The 22,037-nt window shown below is 38.1% G+C and overlaps 1 protein-coding gene across 2 annotated transcripts in view; it reads right to left on the reverse strand.

Moving 5' to 3' along the window:
- Nucleotides 1–22,037, reverse strand: part of TMEM135 (transmembrane protein 135) — a 187,208-nt gene that overhangs the window by 127,699 nt on the left and 37,472 nt on the right. For both annotated transcript variants that reach the window (XM_054813467.1, XM_054813476.1), the window contains one exon: nucleotides 16,670–16,703. In XM_054813467.1, the coding sequence (XP_054669442.1) occupies nucleotides 16,670–16,703 (34 nt within the window). The remainder of the gene's footprint in view (nucleotides 1–16,669; nucleotides 16,704–22,037) is intronic.

Genomic DNA, 22,037 nt, shown 5'->3' on the forward strand with positions numbered 1-22,037 from the left:
GCAAAGTACAATATGCTTCACCCTTTTGTCCTTACTCTCACCTGCCATTTTCTCCCTCAGCCATCACATAATACATTGGAAAATTCATAAGCTTCTCCTTCTGCTCATTTTTGCTTCTCTACCACCTATTCCATTGCTTACCAATCCCATGACAAAAGGGGGTGTTGTGGTTTAACCCGGCTGGCAGCTAACACAACCACACAGCTGTTCGCTCACTGCCTCCCCCAGTGGGATGGGGAAGAGAATTGGTAAGAAAAAAAAAGGCAAAGATAGTTTAATAGGACAGAAAAGGAAGAGAATAATAATAATAATGATAACAGGGTATACAAAACAAGGCAGCACAATTGCTCACCACCCACCGACTGATGCCCAGCTAGTTCCCAAGCTGCAGCCCTCCCTGGCCAGCTCCTCCCAGCTTCTATACAGAGCATGACATCATATGGTATAGAATGTCCCTTCCGGCAGTCGGGATCAGCTGTCCTGGCCATGCCCCCTCCCAGCTTCTTGTGCACCTCCTCGGAGGGTTCATGCCTCCTCACTGGCAGTGCCTGGAGGGCTGAAAAGTCCTTCACTTAATTGTAAACGCTGCTTAACAACAACTAAAACATCAGTGTGTTATCAACAGTATTCTCATCCTAGATCCAAACACAGCACTATACGACCTGCTAGGAAGAAAATGAACTCTATCCCAGCCAAAACCAGGATGGGGGTGGGGGCAACTGCCAGCTTTGGCAGTTACAATTTGTACAGAAGAGTGGTGCATCTTCACTACTGGTAGCCTTACCACTTCCAGCAGTGTCCCAGACTACATTTGCACCAAGTTGCATCTTTCTGGGAGTCACGGGTGGTACTGCCCAATAAAGCTACTATTTAAGACTTAAACGTGGACCTCAAGGATCATCATACGTGCTTACCCAAACATTCCTCAATATAATCTCAACTGCCAGTCTCAAAATATTTCAGGAGACAAAAAAATGGCATAGAGGCTGTCAGTTATTGTGTTTTAATGACACATATTTCCTCTTCTTATTCATTTTATCAATCTAATAGATATTAAGTGATTATTTCAAAAAATTCCAAGAGCTCCCTATGGGGTTTTTGTCCTCAAAATTCCGTATTAGGACTATCACCAAACCTGTGAAGTACTTTTCTCCAAATCACCTGCTCAAGCTACCTGTAAACTCTTGCTCAATTTGTTCCCACCCATTTTCCTTAAAAAGTAAGCAATACAAACACTTTTCTTGTTCATCATGATGTTAACCCATTAGAGTTTAACACAAATACACTCTGCACAGTTTTTTTCATTAACAAAAAAAGACCTCTAACCAGGGAAACTTCCTGTTTTAAAAAAAATCTCTTATTTTTCTAATCAATGGATAAATATCAGTGAACTAACAGATTAATTAATTCTCTGCATTTAAAATTACAAGTCAAAATTTAAAGCACTGTTTTGAACACTGCTGCAAGATAAATAGTATGCAGCTGAGTACAAAACAACAGTAACCACAGATCAATGTAGAATTATTGAATTTGTAAGTATTTATTGCAGTGCATTGCGGCCAGTCAAGCAGACTGGGCAGGTTGAAGAGAGTGAAAAGAACCATGCCTATACTACAGACCAAAAAAAGAGATATGGTCCTATGGCTTAATTTAGATCTGCCCACAGTGTGGGACCCACACGTCCAGCCTGCTGAAGATTTTGCACACAAGATGATGCACAAATTGAAAAAATTATGTTAAATATGCAAAAATGAACATAAACTACAGCTTTTGTTTCTTAGAGGACTGCAAAACACTGACTCATTTTCTTCATTTTAGTGCCTAACATTTTCTTTTATCTAATGATTTCAGCAAATCTCAAGTAACTCATCATCTACTTCAGCAAAAGGTCATGATGCTCACCGATAGACTGCTATGCTGGCCTTTCCTCCTAACCCAGTGGCAACATTCCTGTAGCCAGAGTTCCCTAATACCACTCAGAACACCTTTCTGTTTTCAGTTCAGAGCTATTTTGGAAAACTTTCACTGTGTTTGAGGTTTCCTTCCAACCCCCTTCCACACGAGAGGATACTGGTTAACACAAATCAGTTTGACTTCGGTTTAAGTTGCCGCTCAAACTACAGATTGCAGTAACTCTATTCAGTAAAGTTCCAAAAATAATCTTTCTAGTTTGACACACATTGAGTCTCCACATGTACGATATACAACCTGCATTACACAGGCTAGAATTTGGAGAGAAAAATTGCAGATTTTTGCCCATTAATAAGACTTTCTTAACAAATCAGTGAGAAGCCTTACTCCAAAACTTATCAAAATAGAAATATCTTTAACCTCTGGTATATTCAGATTTATAAATGGAGTTTAAGCAGGCAGTCATGCAATTCAGCAGAAATTCTATCTAGATTTTCTTTAGGGGAGAAGGAGGGGAGGCATCCAAAAGCTTTGTTATTTATGACCATGGCAAAGTTCTCCAGCAAGGTTATTTACATCACTGAATTCCCATTACCTCTTACTTTGCCTAAGGCCACTAACTTACTATGATTTGCAAGCATTAGCAAACAATGCCCATATTCAAGTTCAGTGTATTCATTTCAACCCCAAACAGTTGATATTGTACGCCAGAGTTGCGGCTCAGGACTCAAGGGGCCAGTTTGCACGGCTTAACGTGCTCGGGAACCTGGTTCGGTTTCCAGCAGTCTTAATTAGGCTAAGAATAAAAGACATGGTGAACACCAAGGTTTAAATGTAAAGCAAAAGGGTTATTCAAGAAGTCATTTCTTGGACAGCAGAGAATTTCAGTGTGTTAAAAGAACATTTTTATATGGGAGAATGACCACAGTTTGTAAAGCTCCTGCTGGTTAATAAAAACATCCCTAAAGACAGAAAGAGAGAGAAAAATAGAGACAAAGACAGTGTGTGCGCATGTGTGTGTGTCAGGAAGCAGGGAAGGGGGTTTGTTGTTCTTAACCAAAAAAAAATTCCTATACAAACACCTAAAATAGTTTAAATTTTCAACTACTGGAAGCAAATACAATTGTTTATAAAGTATTTGTAAGCAGTTAGTGGGGCACGAGCTTATGAATACAGAGAGCGTATATTTCCAATCCAACTGTAAAAGCATTCTTTGAAAATTTTTGCAACTTGATTGATATTTAGAGACCTTTTAATCAACATACTCATCTGCAAAACAGCACATAAAATTATGCAAACAAAATGCTGCAAACAGCATTTTGCCTCAGGATTTGTACCAGCTAACTTGAATGAAAGAGACTGAAGCCACCAGTTACTTTACCCAAGGTTACTGACACAAATGATTTTAAATAAATGAAAGCGTAACTTTTCAAGATGAAGAGATTTGCAACTGAAAAAGAGTATTATCATTAACATTTTAAAATATTCAAAGGTGACAATTTATTAAGTTTGATTTTGGAGGAAAGTTAAACAAATTCAGGGCATTTTTATTGAAGTTATTTAAAATTCATGGAAAGTCAATCTAACACATCTTACTGAAACCATATCTTTGTAACCCAAGGTATGGTGGATATCCTTAATAAAATTCAGAAATATTGCATATGTGCCAATTCATTGACAAAACATGTTCTGTCAACATAAACCAGGTATTAAAGTCAAGAAATGTATGTTTTTAAATAGATGGCATTCAGACCCTCTTCCTGATTCCCACTTCAGATCATTCTTCTCCCTAGAAATATTGAACATGGAATTCCTATTTCCAGACTTATTTTAACAAAGTCTGCAAAAATGTCCTGCAATCCTCGGGAAGAGAAACAGCCACTGAAGCACTCCATTGCTTCTGAGCAAAGATTACTGAACCATAAAGAAACTCCTCAAAGAATCACACCATGCACATTACAAAAAACAAAAAGAAGATTCACAAGGAAGTGACCACGAGACCAACCTCAAACGATGAAGCTCCTCTGAAATAACCCTATTTAACAGAATATTGTCATAAGATACGATAACTGATGCACTATTGAAATTTCCAGCATGACTAACAGTCTGATTTGCTGATCGTTGCTCTATTGTGTGGAAAGGGTGGAAAAGGTAGAGGAGATTCAGAAAAGATTGTACTGTCACACCCGTCTCTGGATTTTCCTGTAAAAGTGCTATTAAAGTCAGTTTGTCTTCTGAAGACAGAACACTCTCAAAGACAGGACACTAATTGGAAAGTTTCACATGTGAACAGGGCTCAAACCAACATAAAAAACTGCCTTAGGAAAACCAGTCAGCTTTAGATGTCACTGCAATAAATCTTACTCTGTCTTCAACTTTCCCCACATTTCCTAGATGTAGTTTGATACTTCAGAATTACTTCCTTCTGCTTTACCAAAAATGATCATAATTCTACATTTTCTTAAACAATGTTTTCTTGTTAAAACCCAGCTCTGAGAAAGGATTTTTTTCCTTTCACTTTTCCAACACCAATATTGTTTTCAAGCTGACCTGACTTCCATCCACACTGACATTTACAAGCTGTGCTAGAAGTTCTCCTCCTCCGCTTTTCTAACCTTATTAGAGACATAAGGAGCATATCAGAGAGACAAGATTTCAAATGAACCACCTCCCCCTGAATGCCAAACCAGTGACTGTTTACACAATTAAAAAACTTAGTCTCAGCACTGTTTAAAAATCTACGTATCCCGTAACAGCATCATGTAAAGAACTTAAACAGCCACGTGTTAACATTTGCCAGCTTACACAAGGTTATAGCTATGCACCAGCACATCGATTATATCTGATCATAAACCTACGTCCAAATATTTACTTATTTACAATAACACTTTTGAAATCATTTTTATACATAGCCATGAGACACCTTTTAACAAAGAAAATACTTCTTCAAAATGTAGAAGTGAAAATATAACAATTATTATTTCAGACTGTATGCGCAAAGGTATAGGTTTTGTTTTGCATCACAGAAACTATGAAAAAGGAGAAGCTAACTAATATTTTCCAAAACAATTCACTTTTGTCCAGAAAAAAAAGCTATTTATAATTTTTAGACCAAACTTTTTTTGCTCCAAAACTTTCTGTGGAACTGCAAACACACAACTGACTTTTATTTTGATGGCTTAGAGTTTTAAAAGGAGTGAAATGACTTCTGGGCTGAAACTGCTGTTCTGTTTAATTATCATTATCCTATAAATGACGTCAGGAACAATATCAGACTAGACCTGGCACTAATATACTAGGAGTGGATACAGGTAATTAAAAGCATGAAAGATGTAATTTCAACTGAAACATGTGGAGCACAGAAAATAATAATTAAATGTAATATATGATTAATCAGAAACAACGCACACTCATTCCACCAGCCAGTTCTATGGTAAGATTAACATTGTGTAAAAAAAAAAACCAAAACAAAAAACTTAAAAAAAAACCATATCACAAACCAGCAGGATGAACCTACGCTCTATAAACTGTATTCCTCTTAGAAATGCTATCATTGTGCATATTTTTAACAGAGAATTGAAGCTTTCTTCTTCCATAAAATGAAATCATACTCCAAGACTAGTTTTCATAATACTTTATCAATCCCAGAAACCACAAAGAGACAGCTTGACAACAGCTATCATCAACACAGTAACAGGAAGATTTTGAGTAGGACTGTCAAAAGCTCAAAAAATAAAGAATCAAAAATTCTATACATTAAAATTTCCCAGTTTTGTTAAAAGACAGTAGAGAGACATAGTTAAAGTGGGTATTTACAGATTCTCGCCAATGCACTCAGCACTTCTGCAGATCCACCGACCTCTGTATCTTTGCCTACGTACTTTGTGCTCCAACAAGAGCAAGCAGATTAAATTTTGTGTGCTCCTGGTACATTTGGTATTTAATGACCTGGTAAATAGGTCATTACAACTGCTCCCCAAAGCATCAAGAGTTGGCAGAGAACCCAGCTCAAGAACAGCCTTCCTTCATTCTTTACTCGCCGTTTGATAAAGTGGATGCGTTAATAGCCCACTGCCTCACATACTGTCCTCTTGTGCACCACTCCTACAGACCGCAGAACATCCACTCTGATTTTCAAGCTCCAGCAGAGGACTTCAGGGTTTGGGGTGAGGGAAGGAGGGACAAGCCTGCAGCAGCATTTCACCCACTCTGCTGAACACTCGGGGCATTTTCCTCCTGCCAGCAGCACCTGGACCCTGCACGTTGCTCTGAAGCAGAAGTGAAGATGCAAATGGCAAATACTGCTGGAAATAGAAAAAAATCCCTTCCTTACAAAGACGGTTCCATTTCTACACCTACATTATCACATACAGGAAGAGAAAGTATTATTTTTGCTTACAGTCCCACCACAACTTCTTCAGCCCTCAGACTGCATTTCCCCCCACCTTCTCCCAGAGCAGACCCATTTCCCCTTCTTCCCAAATCCCACAAACTTGGAAGCACGAGAGGGCAGCGGAAACTGCCAGGTACCAGGGATGGCTGCTGAGAAAGGCGAGTAACAACTGTGTTTCTTGAAGGTTTGAGGAGGAAAATGTGACTGCCTGACAATGTAAAGATCAGAGAAGGGAAGATGACTGCCAAGATTGTTGTGAAGTAGGAAGAGCAGGAGACTCTTGCTCTCACAAGCTTCCCCCCAGAAGACCTCAGAAAGCCTTTCCTTCCACCAGTAGAACCCTCAGCTTTCTTGAAACACTACTGGGATTTCACCTGCTGGGAAGCCTTGAACTCTCTCTGACCCATCTTTTTGATCTATCAAATCATTGCCCACAGCGAATTCTCATAAGCAGAAATCCTATGTGCACTACAGAAGGGTACCTGCAAGAGCTCTTCAGAACCTCAAGTTAAGCATTACTTCAATTTCAATTACTAACTAGCAAAGAGTTAACCACAGAAGTCAATTAGCTTTCTTTAGTACTTAGTAATTTCTGATATGAAATTCTGCATAAGCTATAAGCTTTATCTGAGAGGTAAATTCAAAACTGATTTGCAATATTGACATTTTTGCTAATTCTAGAAAGTCAAACAGATAAAACTATAAAAGATCATGTTAAAGGAACATAAAGATCAGCATTACATCGAGCTTCTACCAAGATACACTGTAAAGTTCAAAAATGCAAAGCAGCTTTGCATAGACAGCAAGAGACAAAGTATTAAATGTTTTCTCTGACTCCTGCCAAACGTCCTGCTCTGTAGTGATGGATGAGGTTTCCTGAGGCTAAGATGCCAAAGCCAATTAGCCATGTCAATCCACAAGAACGCCAGCTGCCAGGATCTAACTTTATTACTGTATTACTTAAAAGTGAAGACATCAGCAATGTTTAAGTTCACATGACTCCTAATTTTAAAACCTGCCTTTTAAAGATTTAGGGTGGGGGTAGTGACAATGACCTTAAGTTTCAACCTTTTGTAATCATCATGGAGTGCCATGAATTATCCATAATTTGATTATGTAAAGTATTCTGTTAATCAAATTAGTCTACATCATGCTCTCTTGAAAAGAAAGTAAGACTTCAGCTTATTTCCCTCCTCATATGAGTTTTATGTAATGTTTATATTTAAAAGTAGCAATTTATTTCAATATTGCCTGGTTCAGTTGCCAAACTGCCTATCCCACAGAACATGATATGTGTAAAGTATAGAGCTTACCCATTTACGGCATCTAATTCTGAATTCCAAAATAAAAATCTTGGAAAGTGTCTTGAGCATTTATCGACTAGAATAAAACATGCCCACATCTTTGATTATTTGAAAACATCTGCATTTAATTTCCAAGCAAGGAGCTTGGAAACGTTGATCATACAATACATTTCCCTGCACAGTCACCACAATAAACTCAGTGATTCTGTGAAAGGGAAAAAATTTTCTTCTGCTTAGGTGCCTGTGGAATAGATCTGAACATTACTGTAAGGCATTAAAAAGCACTCATTTTTTTCGAGTAACTTCCATATTCCTCCAAACTACTCAGAAAAATTTCCTCCTTTTCAAGTAGAATACGTAACTTTATTAACCACTTAACAGAAACCATTTTGGCTTTTTGCTACTACTTACTACATTTACGCTTCCTTTACTTTACCACTCCAGTATAGAACTGGCACATGGTACTAACAGCATCTCCTCCTGACCTGTTCTGTACTCTGTCATGCTGAGAGAATGAGACAAAAACAGAAGGTTAGGAAAAGTTATAAGATTTCTGAGAAGAGAAAATTAGCTTTCTTTTCCACATTCCTATTCAAAACCGGGTTTAGTTAGTTTTAATTCTTTCTAAGCTGAAGATTTTTAATTGTTTCTGCAAACATATGCATACACATACCTAGGTATTATGGCAAATAAGAAGCTTTAGAAGAGCTTAAAATTAATAAAAGCTAGTTCTCAATTACTGATTCTATCTGTCAGAGTGCAAACCAAAGGAAAAAGAGATCAGAATGAGTAACAAGTATATTCTAGTTACACAGATCTTTGAATCTGTAAGCTTTCTTGTGTCATTATAATTTTTTCCTTCAAGATGTTTCTGAAAGACACCTTCATATTCTGAGGCTTTATCTTGCCAAATAATCTAAGTGCCATTAGTGCCTGAGAATGTTATATTTCATTACCATTTAATTACAGACTATTAAATATTGCCTACTGAAATTATATAAAACAACAAACCACATTTCTCACTCAAGCACACTGTCTTCAAGTCTAAACTAATGTGTGTTAGCTTTCTTCTTTGAGATTTGCTCTTTAAAGGATAAAAATCCGTCAACCTTGGTTCTTTTTCCTGAATTTGGTAAACCAGATTACATTCAAGCCCTCTGTCACTGTCAAAAAGCGACTTTGTGATGCCTGACTGTCCATGCTGGGATGCCAGCCGTACCCCAAGTGTCGTTCTGAGAAGGAGGGGCTGACTCTGCCTGACTTTCAACTGTGAGAGAGTAAATGATGTGAAGACCATAGAAAAAAGTCCGATAAGCTCCATCTGAATATGCCTTCTATGAAATGGAAAAGATGTGAGCTCTGTTTTCTACCTCATTTTTCCACTAAGATCCAGGCAATAAAGAAGCAGAAGCTAAGGAAGAGGCTCTCCTCCTAAATCCAGATGACAAAATAGCAGAAAATACTGTTTCACAACAAAAAGCGGGATTTATCAAGGAACATCATGTGACCTGACAGAAGCAGAAGTAAAGACCTCTTCACAAAATCCCAGGTTACAATGTGGGGCCAAACAGTAGCAAAAATGCCACTATTTGAAGCAGGGATTTGGGACTCTAAGCTGAGCTTCAAACTTGGGATGGGTTAAGGACAAAGCGTGTATTACAACTGTAGCCTCAAGGAAAAAACTAGTGAGTTGATATCAATGTCTAAATTGATACCAGAGAAGACTTGTTTCTTGATAGCACTAAAATTAAAGGCTTAACTTGTGACAGAAGTTCAAAAATTATCAACTACAGCCAGCAGCAAGTCATCACCTGAGGCAGTTTGTTCATGTGACAGCAGAAATTTTGCCATAATTGAGTACTTGAGACTTCTTTCTAGACAGTACTAAATTCTGTCTTTTTTGCTCTTCCCTTACCCAGGCAATGATGACAGATGCTTCCTCAGGGAGACTGGTACATCACTTCAGAACACTGTCCCAACACTGGGCTTTGTCCTCCATGAGGCAGGAATTACTTTACGATCCTGACTTCCAGCTCAGTGCAGTTTTCAGTGAGGAAAACCCAAGAGCTTCCCTGTGAGCTTTCAAACAGGTATTTTTTCCTCTAAGTTAACCAGGAGGTCAGAAGCAGAATATCATAGAATCATTTAGGTTGGAAAAGACCTTTAAGATCATTGAGTCCAACCATTAACCTAACACTGCCAAGTCCACCACTAAACCACGTCCCTAAGCACCATATCTACACGTCTTTGAAATACCTCCAGGGATGGTGACTCAACCACTGCCCTGGGCAGCCTGTTCCAATGATTGAAAACCCTTTCAGTGTAGAAATTTTTCCTAATATCCAATCTAAACCAAATATCAAACTATTTGTGCTGGTCTAACAATAACTTATAAAACCAAGAAAATAAGACTACTTGCTATTCTAACAACAAAGCTAGCTTGGTACTTAAGATTTTTTGCCTGCAAGGAGGAACTAAGCAATGGTTTTACTTCAACTGACCCAGTATGGACTCAAAAGATGACAACACAAGGAATGAAAGGAGTATCTGCCCTGGACACCATTAGAAAATAAATATACGCGGTCCCTACCAGCTGCTGCTGTAACCAAAGCCACTGTCACCCCAGAAGAGGGGCACAGATAACAGTGACAAAGCAAGGAAGAGACAGTGGCAGGAGGACAGCTAGCATCCTGGGAGAGAAGTGTCTCAAGCGTTGACTTGATGTGCTTTCAGTTATGGAGATTACTTCTGAAATGTTAAAAAAACTAAAGAAAATTCCAGGTATTCCTACCAGCTAATATGCTAGAAGAATAGGTCATCTCCGCAGTCCCAGCAGTCCTTCTATAATGTTAGTACTAAAAATCACATGAAAGCACATAAAAAAATTTTAATTATCTAAAAAGAAAAAGGAGGAGTGGTCAAATCCATCTTACTAGAACTTCTAAAAGCTTTAAAAGGTATGTATTGGGTAAAAGTAAATCCATCTGCCCTTCTTCATTCTGGATTGCCTCCATCTTTTGACTAAAACTGAGTTGTTCCCAATGGAGAAGAAAAGGAGCGGGCACCTTGTTTATAAAATGTCAGTTCAGTAAGTTAAAACAGAAAACATTTTCTTGTGTTACAATAAATAAACCGTGTAACCAAATATAATGGTTTGCCAGAACAAATGGGACACATTAAATACCTATTATTTCACAGAATTATCTATGAAGAAGAGACAATCATGAACTTTTTTATTGTAAAGGATATTTCTGAATTGCTACACAGTGTTTTATAGCATATAACACACTAGGTGACCATTTCTCAGAGTTGCAAGTTAGGCAAATGACAGAAACATGATTTTATAGTCAAATAGCACATTGCTCAAAAAAAACCCCAACTCAAACCTTCAACCTGTATTATTCATAGTATCCTCCCGCATTTAATTGCAACTGGCACAAAGTATTTTTTGAAACATCCATAACAATTTACACACATTGGCAATTTTGTACAGAAAGCACTTGATAAGCTGGTGAGAAAAATCACTCAGGAATGCTCAGTGTCACAGAACTTCTTGTGTGCAAGCGCCTTCCTTTACAATATTACCAGTTTGCCCTTAGCAAAAACTTAAAACTACAGGATCAGCAAAAGCACAGCTTAAAAGTGGATTTCTGTTCTTGTTTTTTCTCTTGTGATAGCAAGTCTCACTCCTCTTTCTTTCATTCCTCCACGTATCACCCCCACAAAGCATGAAACAATAACAACAAATTTAGTGTATATGGAAAGTGATAGAGGAGGGCCCTTGGCCTCAAACGTTCAAACCATCTTTTATTTTGTGCCATATCTCTGCCAAGCTTGGTATCTACTTTGTTGCCTACATGTGCCATATATCTTAAATCAGGCTAATGGCTTTGATTTTTTTTAAATATCACAAAGCATGAAGATTTAGTGATATTTTGAATCACTATGACTTCCATCCTGTAAAAAACTATACGAATATCTGGAATTAAAGCTGACTGAAGAGCACTGGATACTCATTTCTCCACAAGATCCTGAGGGATTTCTTTTTAAGTTTGTGCTTCAGCATTTTTGCATGCTCCTACACCAAACATTTCAGGCTTTAAGAAAAGAACTTACATGCAGCCTTCACATTGACTAGTTGGAATAAATAAAGGTACAGCCAAAATGAACCCACATCAACTCTACTTATGCAAATAAAAAACGACTCAACTGTGAAACTGCTTGGACCAGTTCAAAAGTGCTCAGCTATATTGTACTCTATCATATACAGAAGCAAGAGCATCACCCACTGGAACGCCTTTGATCAACTTGTTTGTTCAGTATTTGTTCAATGTGAACAGTATTTTTTAGTAGCTTAAACTATTTCTTAACTGGACTTGAAATACAAATTAGAAAGTATTTCTGAAATAGCAGGCATGAGGAAGGGAAGGAGTTGGTAAGTCTGAAAGGAACAGCAACGAGGTAAGCAGGCTCTCAGCTTCACTAGCAGGCTGTTAAAGTGAAAATGGTCACAGCAGCTCTCAGAGGTTTTCCAAAAAATATCACAAGTTTGGATGTACAAAATTTTGAATGTCTTCCCTTATTGCACTCTTGACTGTCCTCTCAGCATTTCTCTTCGTTATCACCAGTCTCTAAAGTACGATCACAGCATTGCACTGCATCTGCGAAGACGTACCCTTCCTCCCATGCCTGGCTTTCATACTCCTGATGACAAGTATGGCTGTATATTCCTTACTTTAAAACAGCATCTCTTCCTAGGTACGTGAGGACCTAAGTACAATACTTCATAAACGGCAGAGGCACTGATGACCTAACATCAGCATAGCAATGAATAAAACATGAGATCTTCATATTTCTCTGTAAACTTTATCCAGATGCAATTGCTGACAACAATTTCTCCAACCCCCATACCCAGGACTTCAGCAATACCCTCTCTCTCTGTTCTTCTGGGCTCTTGCTAAACTTCTCTTCATATTAATTGCAATAAAATTCATCCTTTCCCTTCCTCACAAACCTGTCATTTTCTTTATCATCTGTTCACTGCTTTAACTAGAATAGACTCGATGTTTTCTCATTTTTCTTCCACTCGTTATACCTATAACACTCCCACAAATCAATTCCCATTACATCAGTCCAGCTCCAGTTCATTCTTGTCACTTGCCACAACAAATTCTTATTTCTCATCTTTAGATTGTACTTCTCTGCCTCCTTTTCTTCTAATCTTTCTTGTCTTTTCCAATTTATACCTTTCCACTCCCTAATGCTCTCTCTACAGCTAGGCCAGATTCCTACACCTCTTCCTCCCATCGCACTCAAGAACCAGCCCCCAACAGCATCACTCTGCCTTTTGCATCCAGCTGCCTTACCTTATGCTCGAATTTTACATCGTTTAGCCCGTGACCCTTAAGAGCAAATGGTTAATGTTAACATTTCCAATTTTGTAAGTACAACACCATACATTAGAAGCCATAATACAAAACAAAGATAGCCTTTGATATAATGATGCACAGTTTGAATTTCTAACGAAGCGTGTAAAGAAACTTCCTTTTTTTTTTCTGATAAAGGAAAAAAATCGCACATTTTGTAGTTCAGCATATGCTAGGATAACTGCCTCTTTGATGCAGCATTGCAATGATGACATATAAATTTTGCTAAGTTTCGTTTCTCAAAAGTTTTATATCAAATTGGCCCTAGGCCAGATTAGTCTCTTCCCACCTTGCATATTGAAGGCAGCTTTTGTTTCTTTTGTTTGTAACACAAAAAAATTCCTACTCCAAAGACATGGTTTCTTCAACTTAAACAACTCAACTGTTGAGCTGTTCACAACGAAGTATGCCATAACTCTTTTGAAACATAAGAGCTATACGTCTTACTCATGGGGAGTCATTAATTATCATCTTATTTTTCCAGATGAAAATAACTGAGGAGATTACATTTCACTTTCCACCTTTTGTTGGAATTTTGGGGTTCCTTTTAATCTCAAATCATCCACAATGGATCATCTTATATGTTCACTACAAATGCATCTCTTATGATCCTAGAAATGTTTTTACTTTAACATGTGCAACCCAAAATAGAACTTGAAAGGCTCCGTGCTTCTGTGTGGTCCACAGCACTGACTACTGCTACTTTGCTCCAGGGTATTACAGAAACTTCAGGTCTCAGACTGTAACTATTTAAAAATCTCCTCATCCACATGTTCAACAATGTGAGGGCTCAGGCATATTAATTTACTTCTAAAAACTTTGACTTCCAGTGAGAAGCTCAAAAGTTGATTTCAGACTCTGCACATCAAAATTAAAACTACAGATCCTTCACTCCCATACTTATTTCTAGTTTGCATCTTAAAAAACAACAACAAAAAAGAAAATCCAAGCCCTGAAGTGCATTGTTATATAGCTTCAATTTAGCACAAAACAGTCTAAGAAAGCATTTTTATTCATTTTTTTCCATAGAGCATATATAGCCTAAACAGCTTATTTTTAATCTGTCATTTTATTGTGTAAGCAGCAAGGAAATGCAATTGGGAAGTTCAGGCTCACATAAATCTATAATCACTGACTTACTTAAAATTAGCCAGGACACTTACTCACATATTTCTAGTAGCTCCAGATTAAAAATCAATAAAAATGTCACCTTTAGAACAAGAGTCCTCAGACCCACTGCCTCTCACGCGCTACTGCATTTCCCACACTGAACTGAGAAAGAGCAGCCACGCATAAAGACTTTCACACACCTTTCCCCTTTTCACTAAGGAAATCATCTCTGGCAACAAACTGTCACGCATTGCCAACAAGACAACAGAAGTAAAAATTTCTTATTTAGAAGCCCTAGTATGGTTATAAAAATATACTCCAGCAGCAGACATGATAATTGCTTATAACAACCAATAAACCTAATTACAATTACCTCCTGTCTGTCTAACCGAGCAAAGGCACACATGAAGAATCACAAAAAAAAACCCTCAATTATTATTGTTCAGGCTGCAAAACATAGTTTAGCAAAAACTGAAACAAAACAAAGGAATACATATAGTTCAGTATCTTAATAGGTCCTGACACTAGTTTTACAGACTGCAAGAAATGCAGTGTAATTTTGCAGTCTAGTTGATTATGATTAATGATTAAAATTTGCCAGTTTTCAGAATGGGGCATGCTGCAATCTAAAAATGACAGAAATAAATGTTTTAAAGACTTAGTAAATTTATAAGTGAATCTTATCAAAGCATATAAAGTTCTAAACCAAACACAAGCAACACAAACAGGGAAACGTTTACAGCAATGACACCGCTTGCTAACAAGGTAAGTACATCATGACCAAGGGCAGTTTACAAAGCAAGCCCTGGTAGTCCTGAGTTCACCAAAGATTTGTGACTAAAATAAGCCATTATGCTGAAGAGAATATCCATTGCATCGAACTGCATCAGTTGATTTTTCCCTTGTAACACCGTCCAACATCATGTGCGCTGTGTGGCGTCACGGCTTAAGAGCTGTGAACGTGATGATAGCTTTCTCAGAGTTGGGATGCTCCGAGGTGCTGCTATTTAAGCACACCTATTTCACCCTTCTCTTGAAGAGTCCATTGCAAACAAATGATGGCATATCCAACTAATTATCATCATTTTTATAACCTATGTTTCCTGAACAAGGAGTTTCTAAACAGTTGCTCTTCTGAATTCAAGGAAAACCTCAAACCTTTCAAGGTTAACATATCCTTGTAGGAATGCAACTTTGTTCCCATGTGTTATTGAGGGTCTGAACATCTAATTAATTAAATTTCAAAAAAGGGATTTGTCATCTTTCAAATTAGGAAAAAACTTTACAAAGAAAAGGAATCCTAAAGGATACTGTACAAGCCATCCAAGTCAAGCAGCTATAAGTTAAAATGGTACTTGATAGTAATAAAATTAATGGCAAGAATTAATTCCTTCTCTTCTGAAGTCTGTAAGCTCCATTCATGAGTCTGTAATGACAGGCAGTATATGAACAGAGAATAACCCAAGAAACAATTTCTGCCTAAAAGAAATTGTTAAACACCAGAATTTGAGAGAGAAGTCTGTAATGGGTTTGGCATACGTATATAGGAGTTTCCAGGGTATTTACCTGCTAGCAAACATATGATGTCACCTCCTTCCAAAAGCCCCCCTCCTTCAGAATTATCATCAGAATAATCTTCAGAATTACGAGTCACCATCAATGGCTTTACAAGGGTGGAACAGACGGTGTCAATATTATCACCCTATTCTGTACTGCAATGCATTGACTTTGTCTCATCACTTTTACTCATCCATCTTTTTGTCACCCTCAAAGAGTTCTACGCTTGCATAACTCTACTGCGGCCACAGAAAATTGTTACAGTAGTCTGGAACACAACTCTTCGGTTGTTTCCTTTTTTTTTCTGTAGTTTCCGTGACTCTTTACACAACTCAAACTTCATAAAAACCTCAGATAATTCACTTAGCACAATAAAACCAGTCCTGAAGGAGTATGATCATGTAACAGAAGCATTACATATCTAGAAAACGTTAATGCACAAAGTGTCATTTAGGTAAATTCACTACTGGTAAGTGTTTGAATTCAAACCATTCTATGATTCTATAATTATGAGGACTATGACAGAAAAAAATTTAAATCTATACAATCACATAGTAAAAATGTTTGCATGTGAAATCTCTGATACCAGTTTGAGAAACAAGTAATTACAAAACTAAAGTATATGGTGTTGGATTACTCATCTCCAAAATAATGAACATTGAAAGTACCAGATGCCATTCTGCTATGGAAGGGATATATAAAACTACCCATTTTTCTGGGCCTATGATACAAGAAATTTTGAGCATAGCACCATGAAATGCATCTCAGCCTCTGCCTTACAGCTTCTTCCAAAAGACCTATGGTCACAATTTGCTCTTAAGATAATTTTATTTATTTAATAACACATGACTCTTAAAGAAAAATCCTGGAAGCATTAAAAAGGTAATGAATCTCAACATCAATTTTAAACAAGATACATTTCCAATGGATCTTATATATTTTTATTCTTGAAATAAAGTACTACTTACTTGATTGGCCATGTAAATTGTGAGGAGACCTCTCCTATAAACAGAAATTATAAAATTAGTGAATGAATTAAACATTTTTTGCACACTGAAGAAAAACACTTTAAACATTAAGAATATTTTATTAAAGAAGAGAGTTTAAAAAACCAGATTATTGATGGAGGATGAATCATTACTACCCTATAGAAAAATAAGTATGAAACCAAAAATAGACCCTTGATAGCATGGTATTCAAAGCAGTGAGGAATTACATGAACCAAGTTATATATAGCAACTCACTACTGCACGAGTCCTGAAGCCTCCATGAAGGGGCAAGGCACCTTGAATTACACAGCACTCACCACAAAATAAAAGCCTACACACAAGCTGGTAATGTAAGCGTATAAACCATGGCCAAAGCCTAAGTTAAATTGTGAATTTACAGAAAAATGCTTGTGTGTTAACTTCTATTTTGTGATCGGTGCTACATAACTCAAGGGGCTTTAGCCCTTTTGCTTACGTTATCATGAAAAGTGTCTTCTACTAAGACTGACGATGCAGAAATCATGGCTCAAAGCAGCATGCCCTACCTTTCTAGTCGAGAGTCACACCACCAACAGTGCCCTGGCACAGCGGCCACCATTTTCTCTTCTAACCTTTATCTTTTTTCTTTTTTTTTTCCCCCTTCTATTTTTGGTTCTGTCTCTATGTCTCAACCCATAGCTCACACTGCTATTTAGACAGAAGCACAAACCTGAGCTTACACACTCACACTTTTCCTGATGCTACTGCAGCACAAGGCCAAAACTGAACTCTTGACTACGCAGATGTGAGCTGCTCCAGCAACAGACTGTATTGGATGTCACTGTAGGGTCCAGATGAAAAAAACCCAACAGTTATTTCCTGCACAGCATTTGCAAGTCACCGTTGGCCTTGAGAAAGTGGAAAACCTTACCACTGCAGATCTGCCTTGCCTTCATTCATTCCTCCTCTTCTGCAAAGATTAGCTTAGCAACTATGGGCAAAGGCTGGAAAACTCAGTTTTAGTATTTCTTACTTCACTGGTGTTATTAACTTCTTGATTTTACTGTCAGCCTTGTAGTATTTGGGATTTTTCTTACTGTCCCCACTGTTGTTACACGCAAAACTTGAAAATAACATAGACAGCACCACATGTTTAACCATTGAAGTTTCTCAATATGGAACTGAGTTTATAACTTGATCTCATCTTTGTCTTCACATCATTCAGGATTTTTTTAAATTGCTGCTAAATGAATAACAGAAGGTCCAACCATGGCTTGTATGTTCCATTTCGTCATAAGACTTTAAGTTTTCAAGCATCCATAGAGTGCTTAAGAGAACGGTACATTAACCGAACATATCTTGCTATCACGTCAGTTGAAGAAGCAAGTAAAACAAAATCACAGGTAGCAGGGAACAGAGAAATCCCTATTGCATTATTCCCAGGCTTCAAATATAAAAAAAAAAAGTTTATTCAGTATTTTCAGACTCCATGTTTAGGTGTTTAAAACTTTTCCAAGTTACGCATCCAGATCAAGGTTTCTCACAGCAGATATCTAAGGTACAGATATTATATTCGATTTAAAAGCTTCGGTGCTTTCAGATCACATTGAATTTGTGGGAAGCAATGATGCACCATCCTGAGTTCCACAAGCTGCTCTCTATTGACAGGGAAGATTCAAATTTGGCTTAAATTCAAAACTTTAACTTGCAAAATCAGTTTGGTTGGTTGGCTGGTTTTTTTAGAAAGCAGAGTTACGAATCTGGTCTTTGTATACCTTTTCCGTCGAGAACCACTCTGTGTCAGGTGTTAGAAACAAGACTCTAGCACGGAAACTTAAGAAAAAAAAAGCCTGAATCTGAAGATTTGGCGAGGATGAGGCACACAAGAAACAAAGACAACAGATAGGGAATAGGGTCTGTAAACGTTAAAGCAAAGAGACCTCTACAACTTGCAATAAAGCATCAAAATATATCATGATGCTTCTGACCAGGAAGGGGTGAAAATTCACCTCATGCAATAGATGAATTCAACTCTCAAGCTGTTGTGCAAACAACTACCTAGTCTTTCAGCTGATTAACTCAGATGATAAAATAATATTGGTGTCCTGACCCTCCTGATTACCAAAGTGGTAGCCAACACAGTTCTGTGTAATGTAAATTTTATTTTAATTTTTTGTGGTGGGGAGAAAAATACTGGTTATTTCATGTTTCCTGGATTTATTTTTTTACCCCTGTATTAGTATTAAAAGTTTAGGATAAATATCCAAACACTCAACTGCTTGGAAACACAGAATTAAATTTACCTAGGAGAGCTAATATGGTAACTTAATGCATTTTGAGTATTCTGGAAAAGATCAGAACTTCAAAGACGTCCTGCGAGAAGCTACCAGCAGCTACTGAGTGACAGAAGCAGCTTTAAGAGTATAGTGCGTGCATTTGCAATCGTATCATGTATAGTGTGCACCAAACAGCATGACTATTCTACGTGCACATAATTTACTTGGACTCTGTCCTTCAGTTTCTATGTCACACAGGCAGGGATGACATGCAGGCAGGGTCTTTTAGCCTCCCACTGATAATTTTTATGTTTTTTATATTTTTTAAGTACTAAAAAACTAAGAATTTGATCTAACAGAGTTTTAGCTTCTATTGTGGTCCCTTTTGGCTAAGTGTAAAATGCAACTCACCAACCGCAAAGACAAAACAAAGGAAAAGGAGCTGGAGAAGAGGAAGGAAAGAAATCAGAAGCTGCAGTGCAGCTGCAGCAACACCGATGCAAGAAGTAGATGGTTGGGAAGAGGGAAAATGTGCAGACAACAAATGTGCACAAGCAAGTAATTTCCGGAGGTGAAAATACAGAAAGCTGCTAGATGACATCATCTGAAAGTGCCTGCAGCAAAAGTCCATCTCTATCTGCTGCTGTATGAGGCCTTGGCGAACTCCAAGCAGAAATAGCTTGCTTTCCCCAAATTCATTCTGTGACTGCTTTAAAAATAAATAGCTCCATGTTTCTGGGGGGAGGGGGGGGGGAAGGAAAGAAAGAAAGAAAAAAAAAAAAGCCTCTGCATAACCCAACCCTGAACCCAACTGTTAAAAAAGTGGGTGGAAGTTCAGAAAATGTTGCACTATTTTGTAACAATGACAGCTGATGGAAAACAGGACAGAAAGATGGAGGTAGGCCAAGGAAAAGGGTCACTGATACAACCCAAGGACTGTATTAAAACTGCAGCTGGTAAATAAGAAAAGGATCTAATTGGGAAATGGTATTACAAGAGGAGGAAATAATTAAACAACAAAAATAATTAGTCAGCCATGCCTAACCACCTGCTAGTCACACCAGTGATGGGCAGGCAAGGTCACTACGGGAAAGCCCAAGCGGACACACACAAATCCTTACAGCCCCTTACTCCTCCATCATCTTTGTCTCATGCCATTTTCTTCCAGAGGCTGTTCTCACCAAGATGTTTATTTCATTCTGGCTTCCCACCGCCTTCCTCGCACCTCTTTAACTCGTAGTATATCCATACTCTGCTCTGTTTCCAATGACATATGAGATCTTTAATTCCGGAAAGAAAAACACAAGCTAGGGGCACAATCCACGAGTGGCAGACCATGGGTGAACTAGAACAAGGACATAAGTCAACATCCCAGAGACGCATCTGTGGGACTGTCCTGGTTTTTGGTTTTTGGCTAGGATAGAGTTAATTTTCATAAGAAGCTGGGAGGGGACACAGCCAGGACAGCTGACCCAAACTAGCCAAAGGGATATTCCACACCATGACGTCATGCAGTGAGCAAATTGCATTATGTACACTCTTTTATAAGTACTGCTGTTACTTCCCTCTCCCTTTGCTGTCCCAGTGAACCGTTCTTATCTCACCCACAAGTTTTGCCTTTGTCTTCCCATTCTCCTCCTCATCCCACCGGGGTGGAGTGAGTGAGCAGCTGCATGGTGCTCAGCTGCCAGCTGGGGCTGAACCATGACAAGGACAAGAGATGGGACAGCACATCCTGGTCCATCCCGGCAGTCTGTTGTGTTAAATTAAAAAACTGAAGAAAAACTGTTCTGAAAAAGTCTTAACAAGACTGGCATCTTTTACCTGAGAAGGGATTGCATGAAAGCAATCACGTTTTTAATTGCCCTTCAATTATCAAAGGCTAGAAGTGTTTAGCATACTTTTCATTTTGTTTCTCCTAAATCTTTTCACACTTTCACATGAATTTTCTTGTATGCTTGTTAGAGGACTAAGCAATGTCTCAGAGATTAGTTATGCAACACAGGTCACCTCATTTGTGGCTGAACAATTCCAGTCCTGTGGATTCCACTTTTAATGTTTAAATTACAACAGACCACAGGCTTCAAGAAAATAATTGTCTCGTTCATTTATATTTTCCTCAAAGAAAAGTTTCATTTGATATAATTTGTTTTTTGGACCACTTGGTAATGTTCAGACCAAACTCTAACAGCAATAGCAATTAAACTATGGCCTATAAACCTCAACAGAGAACCACATATTTTTGTGATTGCACTGCCCAGAGGAAAGAGTCTAAAATAACTTTTAAAAAAACCAAAAAACTATAGGATAAAAATAGCAAGGAAGCCTAGCAGCGTACTGGGCTGTACTACCAGAAGTGTAGGTAGGAGGTGAAGGGAAATGATTAATCCCCTTTACTAGGCACTCACTACACCACATGGAGTACTGCGCCCGGTTCTGATCCCAGATACAAGACAGGCATTGATCAGCCGGCAGGGAGGACCACGAACACAGCCGGGGAGATTTTGACTTGACCAGAGGAAACAGCATTTTCTCCATCAAGACAGCCAAGCACTGGAGCAGAGACGCAGAGAGGCTGTCAGACCTCTGTCCTCAGAGGTTTGCAAGGCCTGACCAGACAAATCCCTAAGCAAGCTGATCCGAATTGAGTGCTAGTCCTGCTCTGAGCAGGAAGCTGCACTAGCTGACCTCCCACGGTCCATCTGAACAATTCTGTCATTCTACCAAAAAACCAAACAAACAAAAAAGCCCAAAACAAACAAACAAAAAAAAAAGGTGGAAAGCAACTTCAAAATATTATACATAATTTTTCCACAGATCATAGAATCAAAAGATATTACAGAGATAAATAATCTGACTTCCTAACTAAAAACACAAACTTTTCTTTAATGAATTAGCCACTTCTTTAAAAAGATCAAATTTGTCTTCAAGTATTTCCAATGAAGTCACCACAACCACTGTAAGTTATTCTAATGCTACTTACCTTTACAATTTGCACACTAGTGTAGACAAGAAAGCCAGTTACATCTGTACCTCCACTATAACACTACAGAGTCCAACCACATCACCCACACACCATTTCTTAAACAAAA

Source organism: Grus americana, chromosome 1 (assembly GCF_028858705.1).
Source record: "Grus americana isolate bGruAme1 chromosome 1, bGruAme1.mat, whole genome shotgun sequence".
Lineage (NCBI taxonomy): Eukaryota > Metazoa > Chordata > Aves > Gruiformes > Gruidae > Grus > Grus americana.